The sequence below is a fragment of the Aulonocara stuartgranti genome (genome assembly GCF_965226115.1).
Source record: "Aulonocara stuartgranti genome assembly, chromosome: 7".
NCBI lineage: Eukaryota > Metazoa > Chordata > Actinopteri > Cichliformes > Cichlidae > Aulonocara > Aulonocara stuartgranti.
The window spans coordinates 59,339,255-59,356,075 of NC_138945.1; the positions used below are offsets into that span (position 1 = coordinate 59,339,255).

The window sequence follows — 16,821 nt, forward strand, 5'->3', positions numbered from 1 at the left end:
CAAGCTTCATTCGGCACATCACTGCTTCAATACCTGATTCAGGGTTTATAAGGAAATGAATCATTGGCAGGATTTGTGGTGTTTTGGTGGTGATTTTGTGCGAGAGATTGAACCAGTGTGTGACATAATTAGAGACATGGAGCCAGGAAAGGAGGATGCTCTGCCTATTCTAAAATAAAAAAAAACAGTTCATCAGCAGTTCTGCTCGCAGGTCTAAAATTTAAATAAGAAATACACTAGACATATAGTTATATTTATAGTAGTATATTATATGTAAACCTACCAGTCCGCTGGTTAATTACATAAACACATAGAGGCAGGGACCTCACAGCACAAGCATATTCCCTATAAGATTGTTATATGTAGTGTATTCTTTTTATTAGTAAAAAAACATCAAGAAGTCACAAGCAAAAGGAGCACACACCATGGCACATGTTTAAACAAGGAAGGCTTACTCATCAAAATGATCTATTATTAATTCAATTCAATTCAATAAAACTTTATTGATCCTGAAGGTTGACCCCGAAGGAAATTGGGTAAATGGACATAACTTTAGTTTTTTCACCCAAAAATACATGTTCTGAGGTCTGTCTGATATCGGGCTGATATCAGACGGAACTATTACATAATATCAAACAGAATATCAATTCAGCTCTGTAAAGTGTGCAATCATAATGAAACAGTTCATCCTAAGTTGTACATTCAAGCTGCTCTTCATATTTTTGGCCACCAGATGTCACCAGAGATGACTATTGAAAAGCTTATAGTAATGAACCGTTTTTTAACACAAGCTTCAACGCTTCAGAAAGCTTCGTTTGGCCATCACTAGTAATTTGTTTTAAATCAGTTTTACAGTTTTTCTCAGTCGCTTTGGTGCTTTGCTCACATCACTATTAACATTTGCACAACAGTTAGTGTATTTCTCAAAACAATTGGTGCAAACTGCAAAACCCACTTGCTCAAATTCGATAATCCATTCCTCAAAAGCAAATATTCGTGTCAATGAAACTGCCATTGTCATCAAAATGAGAAGTCGTGAAACCATCTTTATGAACAAGATAGTCAAATGGACAATGTAGTATTCTCTCAGTGTTTTCCAATGAAAAAAGAAGGTCAGAACTCGGTGACACTACCTGAAAATGCTCAAGACAGCACTATACACTTTTTGCACAGCCATTTATAGTAAAATCTACAGTAAAGTTAGACATTCCACTGAATACGCATGTTTCACATTTTTACTGTGTAGGCTGTTTGTAACATTGTGCAAAAGAAAAATACTCTACAGTCACGTATTTAGAATAAACCTGAGAAACACCCTTTTGGTAGAGCTGTGCACAAATGTAAACAATATAACAGTACATATTGTAACTGAACATACGTAAATCATTCTAGCACATCCAGATGTTCCTGTCTGTCTGGCCACATATTTTCATCTACATCACAACGGATATCATCCCTTGCGATACAGTGAGGAAAGTATTTCCTATAGTGGCGAATCCACCCTCTGCTGTGATCTCGTCACATGCTGCATCCATGGCTGCTAGCACGGCCAATTGTGCATGTGAATGCCGGTCATAAACCTTCTACCTCCAGGCAGAGAAAAACTCCTCAGGGATTAAGGAATTGGGAGTAGGGAGGGAGATATTCAACCAGCATTCTGTCATGTGCCGCAAACCACTGTCTGACCAGATGTGAGTGGTGAAAACGGAAATTATCCCACAACAATGACCTCCACCCCTCTCATTCTCAGGGACAATGTCCCTGTAAGTGTCTAATGAAGTCAGGAAAGGGAATATGGGTGAGCATGCCATTGTCTGAGATGGCTGCACAGAGAGAGAGAGAGGGGGGGGGGGGACAACAGTTGTTCAATTTAGGAGACATTTCCAGGAAAAAAAGTACGCATTTCAAGTGCGGTTACGTCACCGCCACGCAACGACGGCTGTCCCAATTCGAAGTGTACTTCAAATGCATACTCCAAATGCGCCGTCGATTTCCCCAAATATCAAGCGTGGTCCGGTGCACGCTTCGTGGTCCCATATATCCCACAATTCATAGCGCGGCGGTGGGTCTGAATAATTTTGCCAGCAGAAGGGAGCGGCCGAATAGGTTTTTTGTTTTTTTGTTTCCCAAACTTTATTGAACTTATAAAGCGAACAGTCAGTCATTCCAGTTCAGTTTGTACAGTAGACATACAAGGCAAATAAGAGTAACAATATACAGTACAATGAAATAAGGATAAATAAATAAAGGATAAAAAAAAGAAAAAAGGGGGGGAATGTGACAGACTTCATAACAACTTTGTACTTGAAAGTTGTGACAGCTCATTCGTTAAACATTTCTGAATGAATTTCAATCAATGATAAACCTTTTTTATTGGAAGTTAATTTAAGGGAGTTTAAGTAATATTCAATTTCAATCAAAAACAAATTAAATGATGGGGTTGAGTTTTGAAATTTACATTTATGTATATGGAATTTCCCTAATAAGATGGAGCGGCCCAAGAGTGAACTGTCAAAAGTACTGAATATGACGTCACTTATTTATGTGCGAATGTTTAATAATTAAAGTTACCACAGTGAGATGACTTTAGTCTCATGAACAACATTAACTAACTAACTAATTAATTACTAACTAATCTTACATGACTGTTCAGCACAGAAATGAAGCCCAACAATCATGTTTTACAGTCCCGTGGTCTCAGCCTCAGATACGCAACTAATCAAAGTGATTGTTGAAATAAGAAGAGAAAATGCTCTCAATTATGGAGACAGTCAAATGGTTTATTTATGTTTGATGTGTGCTTTACATTTGTGTGGCTGTTAATAAAGTTAGCGCGCTCTAGGGGGTGTATGCGTTCATCAAAAATGGCCGAAGGCTGATGTGTGTTTATTCCTCCCTAAATGCTGTTGATGAAGTTTGCCATGCACGTCGGATTTTCCTGTGCATTTTCATACCTCTGCCAACAGTGATGTCATGACAAAAATGAATGACTAACAAAACATTTTTCTCCATTTCTGTCAAACAATGCTGTATGTAACGTGTCTCGCGGTTAGTATCATGGTTGCTAGGCAACCTGAGCAGCACGACTAAGTGTATACCGTCCCATTTCACAAGCCTCTCACTTCCGCACTTCTCGTACTTATAGTACGCACCGTACGTAGTACGCGTAGTGCGCGTACTTCAAGCGTGCAGACCCTGAATTGGGACACAGCCCTTGTGTGTTCAGGAAATGGAAAATGTGTGTTTGGGGAGGAATCCCATTTTGTTTGGACTGTTGGCATTATAAACAAACAGTCCTAAACTCACTGGCTCTAATAGCAGGAACTCCTGCAATTAGCTCCTATTAGCTGCCATTTGGCAAACCTGACACATGCAGTCAAATCTAATTCAAAAGGGAAAGCTTAGCATCATTTTTAAATCAGTTCTGTGTTTTTCTGTTTTTATTGTTTCTACTGATTTTGTTATGAGGAGCTGAAGCTTAACTAACTTTGATTAATCAAACTGACTGTAAATTTATTTAACACTGCACTGATCACTGGAACCTTTGCTGACATTCTTTTTTTTTTTTTTTTTCCGATTGCTTGGACACAAATACCGGATGTGGGAGGGAGACAGAACAAAAGGCAGTAATTTTTATTAAAAAACAAACAAAAAGAAAACAACCTAAAGTCCATTAATCAATGCACTCAGGACAACAAAAAGGGGACTTGTAAAAAAAAAGACTTGTACTTAAAAGCTAATTGCGGAAGTCAGAACAGAGAAAGGAATGAGAAACAGCTGAACATAATTACAGTAATCAGGAATGGGAAGTAAACCCCAAACAACACACCAAAGACTTGATAATTAACCAAGTTAAACAGAAAACCCAGAAGACAAGTAAGCTGTGAGACACAAACTCACAGTGAACAAGATTCAAAATGGGCAATGTAGAGGCTGTAATGAGAAAATCAAAATCAGCAAATACATCAACAAAAATCTAAATGATAAATATCAAAAAAAAACAAAAACATAAAAGTCCAGAAGAGAAACAAAGTGCTCCACAAAATAAAGATATCCGGCAAGTGAGATAGTGCAAGTTTACTCTAAGGGTGTCACACAAACACATTTTAATAATGTTTATGACACACATGCACATGAGATAATATCTTGTCATTTGTGTCGCTACAATTATGGCACACCCAGAATCTCACTGAATGTCTCAAAAAAATATCAGTGTAATAAAGCTAACACTGTGACAACTGTTTTATACATATATTCAGTGAATCCTGCTTGTGCCGTGATATTCAGGACTGCAAACCGAGCAGCATCACTGACTTTCAGCTTGTCGTGTTTGTGGATATATGACTGACTTTAATTACGCATAAAATCATCACATTCTCTGTAAGATTAAGGTCAACTATCGAATGGCGTATAAAGTAAAGGCTTTAAAACAAAGTAAACACTGAAAGTACAAACATCGCTAATGTCACATAACTTTGCCGGCATGTGGCCAACAGTAATGTTTTAATATCCTTTGTAATTAAACATTTGCACATAAATAAGTGACATAATATTCAGAACTTACTGTTACAGGCATGGTCCTTTAAGGGTGAAGCCTGATGGGAAAGGTATGCGGGTGTGTGTAGCGGAACTGCCTGTCGGGTGTGTGAGGGTGAGCGGAGAAGGAAAAGAAAAGTAACGGTTAGCTACAGAAGAGACGAAGAGAAAGTAAATAAAAGGAATATAATAACTCCCTCGGCAGCCAAAGTTGTATCGGCGATGCCCGCTGTGAGTAAACTGTTTCAGCCCACTGTACGCGGTGTTCGTGCCTTGGAGGAGAAATAAAGGTTCGGTAAAGCAGTTTCCTACGCCTCCCTCGATCTTCTTGCTAGCGGAGTTGACCTGTATAGTAAGCTGTTGCCGGCTGCGAGTCAAGTAACTGCCAGAGGTTTCCTTACTACGGTTCGGGGCCGCGGATCTGGCGCGGTAACACTGGGGGCTCTTTTCCGGGATAAAACTCCGCAAAGCGCCGAGAGAGAGGGAGCGAACTTTCTTTTTCTCTTTTCCCTCGGACGACAGAGAAAATGGCGGCTCCGAGAGATGCTGAAGGGGATGGCATGGGAATGTACTTCAGTAAGAGCAGCAACCCATTTTTGCCAGAAACCCCAGAGAGTGGCACAGCTAATGTGGACCGTGCCACTTATGTAAACAATAGAATCCACAGCAGCAACCCCTTCATCACGGACATAGAGTTAACGCCAGCGGCGAGCATAGCAGCAGTCTATACGACGGAGTTTGAGGCTGCATGGCATCTCACCCCGCCACCTTCAGCTCACACCAACCCTTTCTTAACACCAATAGCGAAGCAGAATGCAGTGTGCAGTGAGTTTAAGCAGTTGCAGTGCTCAGACTGCGGAGGCCCTGGTAACACTGCATCTACACCGCTCACAGTGGGACAGCATGGCTCGCATGATCACCCACCTCGGATTGTTACATCTCGGCCATGCAGCCAGCCATTCACCGCCGTGAACTGTACCTGCAGTGTCCCTAGAAAAACGCCGTTTACTGAGCCAGCGAAGCTACACATTATGCCGGGTATACCCCAACCTGCGCAGTACAGCTATGAAATGCCAGCTCAGGGCTATTTTTCCCCAACAACTCGCATGGCAATACCAGCACCAGATGGGGGGTGTGGGCTTTGCAAGCATGACCAGGGTCACAGTTCAAAACAAGCCATGCCAGGGCCACGCGGCTGTTTTCCTGGTGTAGTGCAAGACGGGGGTTTTGCAGATTATAGTGCTGATGGACAGACGAGGGGCAAGGAGAAAATTCCCACATTACAACCAGACCATTTCGATGGGTCAGGGTCATGGAAAGACTTTCTCTATCAGTTCGAGACCTGTGCAAAGGCCAACTGCTGGACGGAGAACACCATGGCTGTCCAACTGAGATTCAGCCTGAGGGGCGCAGCTGGAGCCATAATCCACAAAAACCCCAAATCTGCTCGCTGGAGTTACCAGAGGATTGTGGAGGAGGTGGAGGCTGCCTATGGGCCGTGTTCAGAGCATGCAGCAGCCATTGGCATTGAGCTACGGCAGAGAATCCGGAAACCAGGTGAGGCCCTGCACACCCTCAGAGATGATATATACGAGAAGGTTTCCATTGTGTATGCCAACCGCTCCGAGCTGGAGCAGGACTGCATTGCTGTAGAGATCTTCACTAATGCTTTGGCAGATGCTGAAATGGTCCAGAAATTGTTGGAAGAACAACCACGCACCCTGGCAAGAGCCTATGAAATCGCCCACAGGTTCGAGACAACGAAAAGGGCCGCCAGGGCAGTCACACAGCTTATGCAGCCAGGGCCACGAGTCTCTACAGCACAGGGGACCCGAACAGCTGCATTACGGGAGAGTGTTCATATGCTAAGTTATGAACCACCGGAGAGGGCCCAAAGACCTATCCAGCGTGGGCGCCAAAGCTGGAGCACATCTAACAGGTCAAGCAGGAAGGAGGCTGTTTGCCATAACTGCTCCGGCATAGGACATCTACAGAGGAACTGCCCCTCTCCTCGCTCACCTGCCCAAAAGCCTGTAAAAGCTGCTAGAGGCCCAGCCCCTGACCCAGGCACAGTGTTCCACAACGGAGGCCAAGATGTGATGTGTGTCCAGATAGCAATACAGGGACGGGAAATACGGGCCTTGCTGGATTCTGGTGCACGGCGGAATGTGCTGCCCCTCCACTATTTTAACACCATCCCCGCAGAGTCAAGACCTCAGGTGCAGGCATCCATTGCTCAGACTCTACAAGGCATTGGTCCAGAGGGATTGGCCGTTCTGGGCGAGGTCATCCTGCCTGTACAGGTGGGGAGCGGTGTTGAAAATGTAGACTTTCTTTTGGCCGACATGGCTGAAGGCACTGAAGTTATTCTGGGGCACCCTTTCCTGCAACAATCGTGCGCTTGCTTAGACTACGGCCGCCAAGAGATAACCCTGTTTAATGAAAAGATACCATGTTCTGGCGTGGGCCCTCGACCCCAGGTGCTTGTTGTTAGGGTGGCACGCACTACGGTTTTGGAACCAGGCTGCGAGTATGTGGTCCCCGGGTTTTCCAGCTCCCACTGTGCCGCCCATAGAGACATGATGCTAAGCCCTACAAAGGGCTTTGTGGAGAAGCACCAAGTACTGGTAGCTCACGCAGTTGTGCAACCTAGTAAACCCTCTAGCATCCCAATCAGAGTCTTTAACCCTGGGGCCGCAGCTGTCACCTTAAAGCGTGGTGCCGTGGCAGGGGTTCTTCAGCCCGTGCAGGTCCTGGAGGGGTCGGGGGGTCGCCCACCAAGGGTCCTGGCAGCCCTCGAACTTAATGGTACTCCCCCTGCTTCTGTACCAAGCCATTTGCAGGCCCTTTACGCCGAGAGCAGCCCCGGTTTGACTCACGTTGCCCGCTACGATCTGGCAGGCCTGCTGAGGTCCTACAGTGATGTCTTCTCCACTGGCCCGAATGACCTTGGTCGCACTGGTGTTGTCCAGCATGACATCCTGACCACGCCAGGGCCACCAGTTAAGCACCCGCCGCGCAGGATGGCAGGGGACAAACAAATAGCGGCCGACCAGCAAGTACAGCAGAGCTTGGAGGCTGGGCTAGCTCAACCTAGCAATAGCGGCTGGGCTGCTCCAATTGTGATGGTGAAGAAGAAGGACCAGAGTCCCAGACTATGCGTGGACTATAGACCACTAAATGAGCGAACCCTTAAAGACGCTTATCCCCTGCCACGCATCCAGGACACCCTTGACACGCTTTCTACTGCCAAGTACTTCAGTACACTAGACCTGACTTCAGGGTACTGGCAGGTAGAGATGACCCCCAGAGCCCGAAAAGCAGCTGCATTTTGTACCCGTAAGGGATTGTTCGAGTGGAATGTGATGCCGTTTGGACTGTGCAACGCACCGGCCACATTCCAAAGGCTTATGGACAGAGTCCTGGCTGGGCTGCAGTGGGAGACATGCCTAGTGTACCTAGATGACATCATTGTCCTGGGCCAGGATAGCACCCAGATGCTGGAGCGGCTCGAGCAAGTGTTCATCAGATTGCGTGGAGCCAACCTAAAACTGAAGCCATCTAAATGCTGCCTGTTTCGGGAGCAGGTGGCCTATCTGGGCCATATCATCTCTGCTGGAGGTATTTCCACGGACCCCCAGAAAGTCCAGCAGGTGACGGACTGGCCTGCACCGCGGACCGTCACAGAAGTGCGTCAGTTTGTTGGCTTAGCCTCATACTACCGCCGGTTCGTGGAGGACTTTGCCACAGTGGCTAAACCCCTCCACGAACTTACTAAGAAGTATGCCCGTTTTAACTGGACTGCCGACTGCCAGGGAGCATTCCAGGAATTAAAAAGACGGCTTACGGCAGCCCCTGTCCTGGGTTACCCACTGGACCAGGGTGACTTCTTCCTCGACACTGATGCCAGCAATTGTGGGATTGGAGCGATTCTCTCCCAAGTGCAAGGGGGCGAAGAGCGGGTCTTGGCCTATGGGAGCAGGCGGCTGTCGGCTACCGAACAAAACTATTGTACGACCAGGCGAGAGCTTCTGGCGGTTGTGGCGTTCACTTCCCACTTCAGACAGTACCTGCTGGGTAGGCCGTTCACTGTCCGGACTGACCATAGCAGCCTCCGCTGGCTGACCAGGCTGAGGGAGCCCGAGGGCCAGCTGGCCCGCTGGTTGGAGAAGCTGGCAGAGTATAACTTCCAGGTGCTGCACCGACCTGGGAAAAACCACCAGAATGCGGATGCACTTTCCAGGAGACCCTGCCGCGCTTCATGCCCGTGCACACTCCCAGAGCCCACCATCAACAGCGACCGGTTCGAGCATAAAGGTGTGCAGTGTAACTTAGAGGACTGTGGTACCAGCATGACCCCCCCAGGGCAGCCCCCAGTGGGGGTAGTGGGGCCTGATGGTACCGATGGGAAAAGCCGGGTAGCAGAACCAGAGTGTGCACCCGTAGCAGCAGTGGACTGTTGTTCCAGTAGTAGCCACGACACCTGCCCAAATATCCACCGGGTGGATGAGTCCCATCACACTAGCTTGTTCAGTGGCTGGACCCCAGAACAGCTCTTGGCTAGCCAGAAGAACGATGTGGATATAGGCCCAGTTTGGGAATGGAAGGAAAAAGGGGAAGGTCGGCCCGTCTGGGCCGATGTAGCGGCATGCAGCCCCGCAACCAAAGCCTACTGGGCGCAGTGGAAGAGACTGTACCTAAAAGATGGAGTGCTGGTGAGGAAATTCCACTGTACAGAAAGTAATGTGTTTTTCCCCCAAATCCTTCTGCCTCACGCCTATCGTCACTCCGTAATGCAGCAGATGCACGATGGCCCAGTGGGTGGCCACTTTGGGGCAGAAAGGACCCTGGCACGCTTGAAGAATAGGTACTACTGGTACAACATGAAAGATGATGTGACCCTGTGGTGCCGCACTTGCACCAGTTGTGCTGAAAGGGCGCGGCCCCCAAAAACCCCCCAGGCAGCGATGGGCACGGTACGTGTTGGCGCCCCCATGGAGAGGATTGCAGTCGATCTGATGGGACCGTTGAACGAAACAGAAAGGCATAACCGATTCATATTGGTGGTACAAGACTACTTCAGCAAGTGGGTGGAGGCTTATCCAGTCCCCGATGCACAAGCGCCCACGGTGGCAGGAAAGGTTGTTGCGGAGTGGGTATGTAGATATGGAGCCCCACAGTCTCTGCATAGCGACCAGGGCACCAACTTTGAGTCGGCTGTGTTCCAGGGGATGTGTGAACTGTTCGGAATCAAAAAGACACGCACCACGCCCTTTCATCCACAGTCCGATGGCCAGGTAGAGCGTTTTAATGCTACCCTGCAGAAGGCCTTAGCCACCACCGCGGAGCGCTGCCACTGGGACTGGGATATAATGATCCCCTATGCTGTCATGGCTTATCGGGCAACTAAGCACAGTTCCACAGGATTGACCCCAAACATGATGCTTCTGGGCCGAGAGATAACCGAGCCTATTGACCTGGTCGCGGGTCTGCCGGCCGACGACACCCCCAACTGCACTACACCACAGTATGTGGTGCAACTCAGGGAAAGGCTGGAGCTTTCCCACCAACTGGCACGGGAGGCTCTCGGGAAATCTGTTGAGCGCGCTAAGAAACAGTACGATAAGAATATCTGCCAAGTTCAGTATCCAGTCGGCGCTGCAGTGTGGCATCTGATCAAAGGGACCAAGAGAGTGCGGCACAAGGTTCGCAAGTTTCTGCCTTCCTATGAGGGCCCCTACTTCGTAGTGGGCCTGTTGGATGATTTAGTCTACTGCATTAAAAAGGGGCCCCGAGCAAAGGCTAAAGTGGTTCATCACGACAGACTCAAGCCTTATCACTCAAGAACGCCGCTGGACAACAGCTGGGTCTTCCAAGACTCCGACCAGGCAGCACCCACCGAGGTGCCTCCTCCAGCGCTCGACGAAAGCGATTCTGACATTGATTTCGGCCCCTTCGACTTGTGGGAGACCCCAGCTGGGGCAGATCAACCAGATACTGGTGCTTCCCTGAGAGCTGGCTCTCCGCCACCCGCTCAAGGAGATGGTAGTGGGTTGCCAGCCAGCCCTGTTCAGCCTTACATGGATGGGGCTGAAGGACCAGAACAGCACCCTTCCTTCAGGTCCACACCCCGTTCCAGACCACAGCGTGTGCGGCGGGCGCCGGACATGTTTGGTGACTGGGTCAGTCACTAGGCTAGTATGTCCTAACTGAGTCGGGGTGTAGGCGGATCGCTGCCCTGCTCAGTAGTTAAAAAAAAAAAAAAAAAAAAAATTGTTCATGTTACATATGTTAAGGGATATGACTGTTGTAAATTGAGTTGTTACAGGGGGCTATTCTTACGTGTACTGTTGGGCTTGTTTGTCTTGCTGTTTCCTGGCAACATGGCTGTCGACGGGCTGCAAGTTATTGTTTGAACTGTTTATACTAATGAGGTAAAGCTGGATATAGGGGTAAACGTTCAGCTGTAGTGCCTTAATGTCTTTCTTTATGAATACTGTCTATGTGAAGGGCGGGATATGGACATTGACTTGCACCCTCCTCAAAGTGAACCCTGTACATCCTATGTTTTCTTGTGCTTAAAATATGGACAGTTGTCTACTTCAAGATTGTTCCATCCTAAGGATCGCCATTTTTGGACTGGGGGCACGAATGCTGTATGTTTCCTTGTTAATGGGGGGTTCATGTGCTGGAATGATGTTAAGGGTTTAATTATCATCCAGAGTGGGGGTAGTGTTACAGGCATGGTCCTTTAAGGGTGAAGCCTGATGGGAAAGGTATGCGGGTGTGTGTAGCGGAACTGCCTGTCGGGTGTGTGAGGGTGAGCGGAGAAGGAAAAGAAAAGTAACGGTTAGCTACAGAAGAGACGAAGAGAAAGTAAATAAAAGGAATATAATAACTCCCTCGGCAGCCAAAGTTGTATCGGCGATGCCCGCTGTGAGTAAACTGTTTCAGCCCACTGTACGCGGTGTTCGTGCCTTGGAGGAGAAATAAAGGTTCGGTAAAGCAGTTTCCTACGCCTCCCTCGATCTTCTTGCTAGCGGAGTTGACCTGTATAGTAAGCTGTTGCCGGCTGCGAGTCAAGTAACTGCCAGAGGTTTCCTTACTACGGTTCGGGGCCGCGGATCTGGCGCGGTAACATTACTTTTGAAAGTTTACTCTTTGGCCGCCCCGCTTCCACTTCTTTGAAGTGTCTCCCAGTCCCAGTGCACTTGTTAGCATGTTTTGGTTCGTGCAACTGGTCGGTCGGGTTATTGTCTCCCCAGAAACATTTCCGCTGTGTTGTGTGTGCTTTTGCACCGTTTTTCTTTTTGCAGGCATTTTCCTTTTTGCAGCGTTTTTCTTTTTGCAGGCATTTTCCTTTTTGCAAGTGTTTTCTGAAGTTGCAGTCCGTTTGGCCTCTCAGGGCCACCGTACAGATCTGATTCCACTTAACACAAAAACTGATGCATCAAAAAGCAAACCCGTGACCAAAGACAGTCCAAATAATTTACTAAGAACACTGGATACTAAGTGCACTGAACTGAAAGGACAGCTACCTAATACATTTATGGACACTTTAAGTGATATATTGTACATTGTTGAAGATTACTTGTTTGAAATTATTTAAATGTTTTGTTCATGTCTATGTTTTGGACCATTTAAATGTAGAATACACTCAAATCACTTTTTTCCCCCTTTAAGTTGTTGTCAGTGTCTCATTCTGAGTGGAGGGTTTTTCCTTCTTTAAGTTGAGTTACCACTGCCAGTCTCCTTACAATCCTAACTGAACCCAACATGAGTAGATTCTCAAATTTGTTTTTACTTGACCTTGGATGACAGATTACTGTTGATCTGACTGATTTTTGACTACTCAGTTAAAAAAGGTGACACAAACAACACCTAAAAAAAGGAACTTAAGACACTCGGGAGTTGCACCTCACCAACATGTGAAAATAGACCATCACTTCAGTAGTGTTCAAATATGAAGAGGAACCCAGCGTCCATGCCTGCCCATTACTGAACTCCTGTCTATTTAGCATGCACACTGAGATGAGACAGACAGAGAGTAGAGAATTTTCTGATACGCTTTGAAAAATGGATCTGGGAATGTAAGTGTCATGGTCCCTGTGCCTGCCTGGCCGGCCCCACAAGGCTACATGTGTTGTTTGGTTTTCTTTCTCCCTCTCTGCCTGGGAGAGAGGAGCTCACTGTGGGCTCCCGCCCCTGGCCCACACACCTGACAACAATCAGCTGTCATCACCTAGGAGCACTATTTGAGGCTGGAACACAGTTCCTCTCGTTGCTGGATAATTGTACTACAGACGTTAGTGATTCTCCCAGCTCCTGTGAACCTTTGCTTTGTGATTTGTGAGTGACTTCCCTTTCTTCTGCTACAGACTTTCCTCCCCGGACCTGTGACTTCCCTGCCGTGTGAACGTGGGTGAGTTTGGGCAAGAAGACGTGAGCGAGTGTGAGAGAGCTTCCCCGTGATTCCCTGGAGTTTGGATTTCCCTTCACTGTATCGTGCACTGGTGCTGTAAATAAACTGTTTTTGGAGACGTCTAACCGCTCTGCGCTTGAGTTCCTACTACCAGATTGTGACAGTAAGCTGATCCTTAATCACTTACACAATATTGATATTTGTAATGATAATATAATATCTAGGCAAGGCAAGTTTATTTGTATAGCACAATTCAACAACAAGGTGATTCAAAGTGCTTTACAGAGACATTAGAAACAAATAAAAAGCATGATTTAAAATTGATTAAAACAAGCAAACAAACTAATTAACAAACAAACAAAACAGTATATAAAATCAAAACAGATAAAATCAGAACAGTAGATAAAATCAGTAGTTAAATGTAGGTTTTGAAATTTAAGCTTAAAAGTGTGGATTTGGTGCTTTATTCAAATGCAGCTGAGAATAGGTGAGTCTTCAACCTGGATTTAAATAAACTGAGTGTTTCAGCTGATCTGAGGCTTTCTGGGAGTTTGTTCCAGATATAAGGAGCATAAAAGCTGAATGCAGCTTCTCCGTGTCCGGTTCTGACTCTGGGAACTGATAAAAGACCGGATCCAGATGACCTGAGGGATCTGGAAGGTTCATACTGGGTCAGGAGGTCACTGATGTATTTTGGTCCTAAACCATTCAGAGCTTTATAGGCCAGCATCAGAACTTTAAAGTCTATCCTCTGACGGACAGGCAGCCAGTGTATCCTGATGAACATAAGGTTGGGGAAAACAATCAGTGAGTGGGATATTTTTAAATGTATTCTTTACTTAGAAAAAGTTCTTGTGTGAATGAGGCAAGTGCTTTGAGTTGTTAGCATGCTGTCTGTGCAGGTGCTTGCTAAGAGCCAAAGTTGTGTTAACAGTATGATGCAGCTGTTTCTATCCTGGAGCTGTCTCCACTTTACCACTGCATTCTCATCATTTCTCCTATAAAAATAAAAGTAATGCTCTGACCCATGAATCAGCTGATTGTAGTGAGAGTGCAAGAATCAACAACGGACTGCTGGAAACCGGTTCTTGATTCCCATCCCTACAGGTTGGTGCACTGAGTGGTTACAGTTGGAGTGTGGAAAGTGTTTCCTGTGACCCTGGACTGCGCCAACACAACAAACACAACACATGACTGATATACAGTGATGGGAATAACGGCGTTACTTTTTTTGAGTAACAAGTAATCTAACTAATTACTATTCCTATCGTTACAATGCCGTTACAGTTACTAACAAGAAAATGCGGTCCGTTACTATTTTTCAACAAACAGACAGTTGAAGCTGTGTTCAGCTTACCGCATCTTATATCAGTTGCACGGAAGTAGCTGACTACGTAAGTAACACACTGTTTTTCTCTTTTTCTTTAGCGTTTACTGATGACATCACGAGCCAGTCTGAACTCTAATCTCTGTCAGTATAAATGACTTGGATGAGATGATGAAATATGTTTTATGGATACTTATGTTATCGTATTACTTCTGGTCCAAGGTTCTGGCAACCTGACTGGAATCTGGTGGTTTTTGAGTAGTAGGAAGTAACACAGTCAATCTTTTTCTTTCTTCAAAAATGTCTCTGATTACCTTTAGTGAACTGAAATAGCCTTTCTATGTATAGTCAATGTCAACTGTACTTGGACTGTGGCTACTGTAAGTTATAGTTACAAGAAATGAAGCAGATGGTGGCATTATCTTACTGTTTTGACTTCTTCGTTAGCTGGCAGGTACCCTGTATCTGATTACTGATTACTGTTTAGCCCCAAAATACAGAATAGGTAATACCAAAAACTGGGCTTGAAGGCCTGATTTACTTTTTGTTTGTAATAGCAAAACAATAGCATAGACAAGCAGCAAAGCCTGGCCGTTGTTGTAGTAAGCATGCAGACTCAAACACTCAGGATCATAAAATTGCAGAATTTTACACTTTGATGTACTGCGGCAGATATTCAGAAAATTTGTCATGTTCCAGTTCTCTCCTTGTGTACAATCTCTTCTAAAACACTTTCTCCGATGAGTGTCCTGTGAGATCCCACAGACTTGCGTACTTCACTCCATTCAAAGCCAGCCCATCTTTTGCCACAAGGTATCTGTCTTCTATCATACTCGGAATCAGAAAAACTACATGTAAAAATTTACAGTAATATCTCAGCACACATGTAGAGTACTCATCTTATATCAATACTCAAATCTTACTGATCGACACTGATGTCTTAGTGATGTGTGATAAATGTGACATTTCTCAAATACACGAGAAATTTATGTGACTTAAAATGTCTATTACTGCTATATATGTGATATGCTGTTTAATGAGGTTTACTAAAAGATGTGAGAAAATGCTGAAATGCATAAAACAAGATTTACCCATAAAAAAAAAAACATACACAGTTGTGATACAAAACAAAAACAGGCTGTTCAACGTTCAACGTGTGTGGCCACTACCAGCTCCACCACCATCATCAAGTTTGCTGACGACACCGTCGTGGTGGGCCTGATCTCTGATAACAACGAGATGGCCTACCTGAAGGAGATTAGGAATCTGGAGAACTGGTGCCAGAGGAACAACCTCCTTCTAAACGTCAGTAAGACAAAGGAGCTGATAGTGGACTTCAGCACTAAGCAGGAGAGGAACTACCAGACCCCCGTCATCAACGAGTGCCCAGTGGAGAGAGTGGACAGCTTCAAATACCTCGGAGTTCACATCACGCAGGACCTGTCATGGTCCTGTCACATCAACACCGTGGTGAAAAAGGCCCGACAGCGTCTCTACCACCTCAGACGCTTGAGAGACTTCCAACTGCCCTCCAAGGTGCTCAGGAACTTTTACTCGTGCACCATAGAGAGCATCCTGGCGGGAAACATCTTAACCTGGTTCGGGAACAGCACCATGCAGGACAGACGAGCTCTACAGAGGGTTGTGCGGTCAGCTGAGCGCACCATCCGCTCCGAGCTCCCTGACCTGCACTCAATCTACAGCAGGCGGTGCTGGACCAAGGCCAGGAAGATCGTGAAGGACCTCAGCCATCCCAACAACAGACTGTTCTCTCTGTTGAGGTCAGGAAAGCGATTCCGCTCCCTGAAGACCAACACAGAGAGACTGAGGAGGAGCTTCTTCCCGCAGGCAATACGGTCTCTCAATCACACCACCACACAGTACTGACCCACACATATGGTTCTTACACACACACACTGGACTTTCTGGACATTGTTTTTGCACAACACTGGTCACTATATTCTTCATTTCCAGTTAATACTTGTACAGCTGCTGTTATTGTGTATATATTTATTTATATTTAGATTTCTTCATACATTCTTATATAGTTCTATATTGTGTATTGTGTATTTTGTTGTACAGTTATTTTATTTTCAACTTTAATTTATATATTTATCTTTATCTTATTCTTCCCAGTTAAATTTACCCTTCATTCTAATTTGTGTTGTACAGTTATTTCATTTTTAACCTTAATTTATATTTTATTCCTTCCTAGTTAAATTTACCCTTTTTAATTTTTCATATTTATTTCCTATCTTATTCATAGCCTTTTCCTTTTTTGTTCTCTTTAGGTCACGAGCAGTTGTCCAAGCATTTCACTACATATCGTACTGTGTATGACTGTGTACGTGACAAATAAAATTTGAATTTGATTTGAATTTGATTTGATTCGAAATAAGCCAGTTGCAGTGCTATGATTCCCATTTACCCTCAAAACATAGGGGAATCTTTTAGTCTCTCCGCTGGGCATCCCCCTGTGGTTTCTTGTCAGGATTTGCCACATAGCCTCATGCTGATCCAGAGCTGTTAGGCTATT

The 16,821-nt window shown here is 45.6% G+C and overlaps 2 protein-coding genes across 3 annotated transcripts in view; one reads left to right on the forward strand and one right to left on the reverse strand.

Annotated features, from left to right (window-relative positions):
* Positions 1 to 11,818, reverse strand: part of kcp (kielin cysteine rich BMP regulator) — a 55,357-nt gene extending 43,539 nt beyond the window's left edge. Inside the window, exon 1 of the mRNA XM_082540857.1 lies at positions 11,681 to 11,818. Coding sequence (XP_082396983.1) covers positions 11,681 to 11,757 — 77 coding nt within the window. The 5' untranslated portion in view covers positions 11,758 to 11,818. The remainder of the gene's footprint in view (positions 1 to 11,680) is intronic.
* Positions 11,819 to 12,779: 961 nt separating this feature from the next.
* On the forward strand, positions 12,780 to 16,391 carry LOC309709761 (uncharacterized protein). Of its 2 annotated transcripts, XM_082538581.1 has the most exons (3): positions 12,780 to 12,958; positions 14,066 to 15,098; positions 15,458 to 16,391. In XM_082538581.1, exon 3 carries the CDS (start codon positions 15,525 to 15,527, stop codon positions 16,170 to 16,172), a length of 648 nt encoding a protein of 215 aa, XP_082394707.1. In that variant the 5' UTR covers positions 12,780 to 12,958; positions 14,066 to 15,098; positions 15,458 to 15,524; the 3' UTR covers positions 16,173 to 16,391. The 2 variants fall into 2 exon arrangements, with proteins under 2 accessions (XP_082394707.1, XP_082394706.1); XM_082538580.1 differs by having other exon boundaries at positions 14,066 to 16,391.
* The last annotated feature ends 430 nt before the right edge of the window (positions 16,392 to 16,821 follow it).